The sequence below is a fragment of the Limulus polyphemus genome, unplaced genomic scaffold (genome assembly GCF_000517525.1).
Source record: "Limulus polyphemus unplaced genomic scaffold, Limulus_polyphemus-2.1.2 Scaffold1, whole genome shotgun sequence".
NCBI classification, from domain to species: Eukaryota; Metazoa; Arthropoda; class Merostomata; order Xiphosura; family Limulidae; genus Limulus; species Limulus polyphemus.
Window position 1 is genome coordinate 2,303,100 of NW_013665611.1, and position 5,124 is coordinate 2,308,223.

The following is a 5,124-nucleotide window of genomic DNA, read 5'->3' on the forward strand; positions in this document are numbered from 1 at the left end:
CATTCTTCGTATAGAAACGATATAACGGCGACTACCTTCGGGGGCCACATTCCTTGAGATGTTCTGACTTTTCTGACAAACGAAGGTGATCCGGCAGGAGAAGGCGACATCGTGTCTAACCCTGAACGATAGGTTTTCAGTTAAATCAATAAGGCACCTGTGTCGATAATTAAGCAAAAAAAGTCTTTAATTTAAAGAGAGGTGCGATTTGTTACGGTGGTTTTATATGATTGGTGAGATGACTCGCCTAAGAAAAAGGCGATGAATTCTGTGAGTAATTGAGCTGATTGGAGCTCGACCAATGTGCGTCTTCCTCTAGAGAGCTGATAGGAGAAAGCAGTGACTGATCGATGGACCTATCGTATTATAAAGGGTTAATCTCACTAGGCTTGCGTAGTTTGACGTCAGCAGCACGGCCCTTTCCTTCCTGAGCTGAACTGCAATAGGTTTTGGTTTCAGTAGAAGATGTAATTTTTCTGTGAGAAACGAAAAACACAATTATCAACACAGTAAATTCTTAGTCGTTTTGACTTAGATTTTTTTATGTTGAAATTAATGTTTACATAGAACATGTTGTATATTGTAAATTATAAAACAGTGGTTCTCAACTTTTTTGAATCCACAGAACCCTTGACAGCGTTCCTTACAAAAAACATTACTGCAATACCATTTCAATAATTCCAGACAGAGTATGTATGTTTACTGCAGCTATAAACCCACACACATACACGCAAAGCATGAGAAATTTCTCGAGCCAATTACTCGGACTCACACGCACACATAACGAGAAGTCGTGCTCTCTCAAATAATAAAAGTTTACCTGACTCAAGTACCCGTTTGTACCTAGTCTCACCCACTAATTTAAAACAATGCAGTGACTTGTTGTTATGTTGTGTCATTATGAAACCCGCTATGCTAATGAATAAATCTGATGTAGTTGGATTGGTATTATGTGACTAGTTCGTATTTAAGCATTAAAATATGTGGAACTCTTGCATTCCGCGGAACCCCTGGATGTCTGTCGAGGATTGTTTGTTTGTAATTAAGCCCAAATCTACACAATGGGCTATCTGTGCTATACCCACCACGTGTATCGAAACCCGGATTCTAGCGTTGTAAGTCCGCAGACATACCGCTGTGCCACTGGGGGCGTCTGTCGAGGAACCCCTGTTGAGAAGCACTAACACAGAACAACATAATGTGTGTTGGTGTACAAATGCTTCAAGTAACATGTTCATTATCTTGCTAAAATACTGTAATACAGTTTTGCACAAGTCAAAGTTTAATATCAATATACCTTAATTAGTGTAATGTTGTCGATCAGTTTACAAACACAAGTTTCCATAAGAATTCCGTTATACATACATTTATATATTTAGGCGTTTGCTTCTTACCTTTCAAAGAAATACTTGTATATTTCAGTTTATTCTATAAGTTCCCCAATACTTACTGTCTGACTACTCCATTGAAAAGTCAATTATTTCACACTGTAACCTGTGACATGTCTTTTTGTTTTTTTAATAATAACATAAAACATTGATATTTCTGTTAACTGGTAGATTCTAGCTCTTGACAGTAGTACATATTGAGGTCCCTTGGTCAAAAAATTTAAAAAAGTTATATTTAGTTAGAAAAATACAAATCTCAATTACTTTTGTGTATTTGTTTCTTTTGTGTCAAAACTACTAAGGCTATCTTCCGGTATCCCTAATTTTGAACTGCCGACCACAAAAAAGGCAACAGGTTGGCAGCACCCAACGCCAACTCTTTGGCTATCCTTTACTAAAGAATAGTGGGATTGACATCACATTATAGCGCTCCTACTTCTGAGAGGGCGAGCATGCCTGGTGTCGGGTTTCGATCCCGCGACCAGCAACTTGCAAGTTGAGCGTCCTAACCGCCACAAATCACATGACCTAATGGTTAAATCAGAATTCGCGAAACTGTGGTTCAGGAGCCGCATGTGATTCTTACGTTGTTGTAGCTCACAATACCCTTAAATTGTAATAAAAATAATAATTTATACCCTGAAATAACAAACAAGTAATACTAGAATAATTAATTAAAATCAAGTTAACAAGTTTTTCTTTTTTCTTACTTAATAGTTCCAATTTAATATTGGGATGGCCAGATGGTTAGGTCGCTCGACTAGCAATTTGCAAGTCACGGGATCGAAACATGTCTCTGAAAATATCCGTCCTTTCAACTGTGGGGGGTATATCCCACTATTCGTTGTTAAAAAGTAGCCCAAGACTTAGCGTCGTTGACTAGCTACTTTCTCTCTTGTCTATTACTTCGAAATTAAGGACGGTAACGAAGATAACCTTTGGGTAGTTTGAGTTTGCGCGAAAATTCAACATACAAACAAAATTGTGCTTTGTAAACAAGTATATCAATAATGCATTTCTATTACAGTAAAATAAATAGGCTACACAATGGACTATCTGTGTTCTGGCCACCACGGGTATCGAAACCCGGATTCTAGCGTTGCAGTAAAATAAAAGAACATGTACGACAAAGAAGTTTGATACACCAAGTTCAAAGAACCTTGGTAAAACCTTAGCGCTTTCCACAGGTGGATCTGTGTTTTTCAGTGCTAAATGAAGCGCAAGGGTTTTATCGGACTTCGTTGAATTGGACTTACCAATAATTGTTTTTGATTTCGTAAGTATAACGTGTAGGAAGAAGACGGTTTTAGTATAATGTGTAGGAAGAAGACGATTTCAATAGCATATTTATTGTAAGAAACATATATAATAAATGTACTTTTAAGGCAGTACGTGTTTAAGAAATATGTTGTTGTTATTTTAGCGTAAAGCTACACAATGGTTTACATATGTTCTGTCCACATCGGATTATCGAGTTTTAGCATTGTAAGTCCTTAAAGTTACCGCTAACCCACCAGAGGATTTTAAAGAATATAGTATACGTAGGGAAAGGGACAAACTGGACAAAGGAATTTCTAGCATCAAGACTATCGTTATCTGAATCTTTTAGCCTAGTCATTCATTCATTCAAACCTATTTAAAAGAGCTAACCTGTTTTGTTATATAAAATAATTTTGCAATACACAGCATTTGAGAGAGAGAAGCAAACAGTGAGATAGATGGATTAGATGAGCTTTTTGACAAAATCAGTAAGAAAAAACACACAAAAGTAACTATGTCATTAAGATAGAACAGTGTTTTACGAATAAAAATAAAGTAAAAACGTAACTGCAAATTACAGTGTTACAAACCCAACAATGTTCACACACCGGAGCTGCCAACCATTTTCAATGTATGGACAGTTAGTAAAAAACCATCACTTTTTAACATTGTCCTAAAACTCATGAATTGGAAAATAATTACATTTAGTTATATCAGTAAAAAAATACTATGTCTATAGAAAAAAAGGCCACTACTTGTGCAAGTAAAAAAAATCTAAGATTGAAAACATGTTACATACATACAAACATGCACAAATAATTTGCTGTTTAAAACTTCAAAACATGCGTAATATGACAAAATGCATAGAATACGTTCTATCTCAATATATATATATATTTAATGAAGAAATCAAAAGACGCTCATAAAACTGTTGGTTTAGCAACACACGGAAGCAAACATTGCATGTCACGTCTTCAGATTTGCATCATAAAGCTTCTTTGTGTAAATAAATATAAATTAGCAATAACTGAGTATGACTAAGACACGATATTTATTGTCTGGTTTATTGCCTCCTGTACTCTGTGATACCGAAGTTAAGACTAAAGATAGTTGCTGGGCGTTACAGTACTTATATGTGGACTTCACGGTTAGAAATTGCATATATCATTTTATGTTTTAATTATGCAGCTGGTTATGCTGCTGTTGCTGCTTTATGCCCTATTTAGCGAAAGTCAGAGTATGTCAGTTAATAGTTGGGATACCCAGATGCAACCTTTTTGCTTGTTTTATTCGGTTATCTAGACAAATTTACATCCTTTGAACAAAAGGTTTTCTTGACAGGTGACATGATTTATCAAACAAGGTCAAGAATGGCTATCACTAACATCAAAAATGTAAATTGTAGCCATGATCGCCTCTGTGCCGCCCTATTTCAGCTTGTTATGTAGTGCCCATCCAAGCATGATTTATCAAACAAGATGAAGAATGGCTATCACTAACATCAAAGATGTAAATTGTAGACATGATCGCCTCTGTGCCGCCCTGTTTCAGCTTGTTATGTAGTGCCCATCCAAGCATGATTTATCAAACAAGATGAAGAATGGCTATCACATTCCCTGTTGGCCAGCTTTCCCATACTCTATGTCATGGGTAATAGTAACTAACCTTTTATTTTTCAAAACTGTTATATTCAATATGTATAATAAAAAAAGTCACATTTCAATGGCTGACTTTGGAGAATTTCAGCTGAAAGGTGAAACAAAGAATTGAAAATTATATACGAAGTTAAAACGGGATTTGATAAATTCGAAAAATAACATTTCCTCAAGTGGACTTGGCATTATTAGTTAGATATCAATTACTAATGAAGGGCCAAAACGAAGAATATGGTTATTAGATAAAATGTCTAATATTTTCCCAGTTTTAACGTCATCGCGTATAATTGTCAAACGAGTCTTCATTTTGATTGATATCAACCAATGAAAAATTGGTTAAATTTGTAACAGTCTAAAAATATGAAACAAACAGTATACTATGGATAATTGTAATAAACATAAGAAGTGATACGATGTTTCACTTAAAATTGGCTGTATATTAACATTTCATTGTAATTAGAAAATTTAAATTTGGCATTTCGAAGTCTCTTAAACAGTTTACTAATGACCATATGTAGGTTGTTATAATTTTCTGTACAAGTTGTAGCGCCCCCACTGGGACAGCAGTAAGTCTACGGATTTATAACGCTAAATTCAGCGGTTTGATTCCTCTCGGTGGACACAGCAGATAGCCCGATGTAGCTTTGCTTTAAGAAAAAGTTTTAGCAGGATTTTTTCACTCCATCTAGAAGTTTTACCAGGTTTCTATCATTTTGTATAGGGTTTCTTTCACTCTACCTAGAAGATTTAGGGGTTTTCTGCTTGGTGTGTTTCTTTCACTATGCCTAGAAGTTTTAGCGTAGGATTTTTCACTTCCATCT

The 5,124-nt window shown here is 35.5% G+C and overlaps 1 protein-coding gene across 1 annotated transcript in view; it reads right to left on the reverse strand.

Annotated features, from left to right (window-relative positions):
* Positions 1–5,124, reverse strand: part of LOC106463085 (proline-, glutamic acid- and leucine-rich protein 1-like) — a 27,106-nt gene that overhangs the window by 5,026 nt on the left and 16,956 nt on the right. Inside the window, exon 2 of the mRNA XM_013923093.2 lies at positions 36–476. Coding sequence (XP_013778547.1) covers positions 36–110 — 75 coding nt within the window. The 5' untranslated portion in view covers positions 111–476. The remainder of the gene's footprint in view (positions 1–35; positions 477–5,124) is intronic.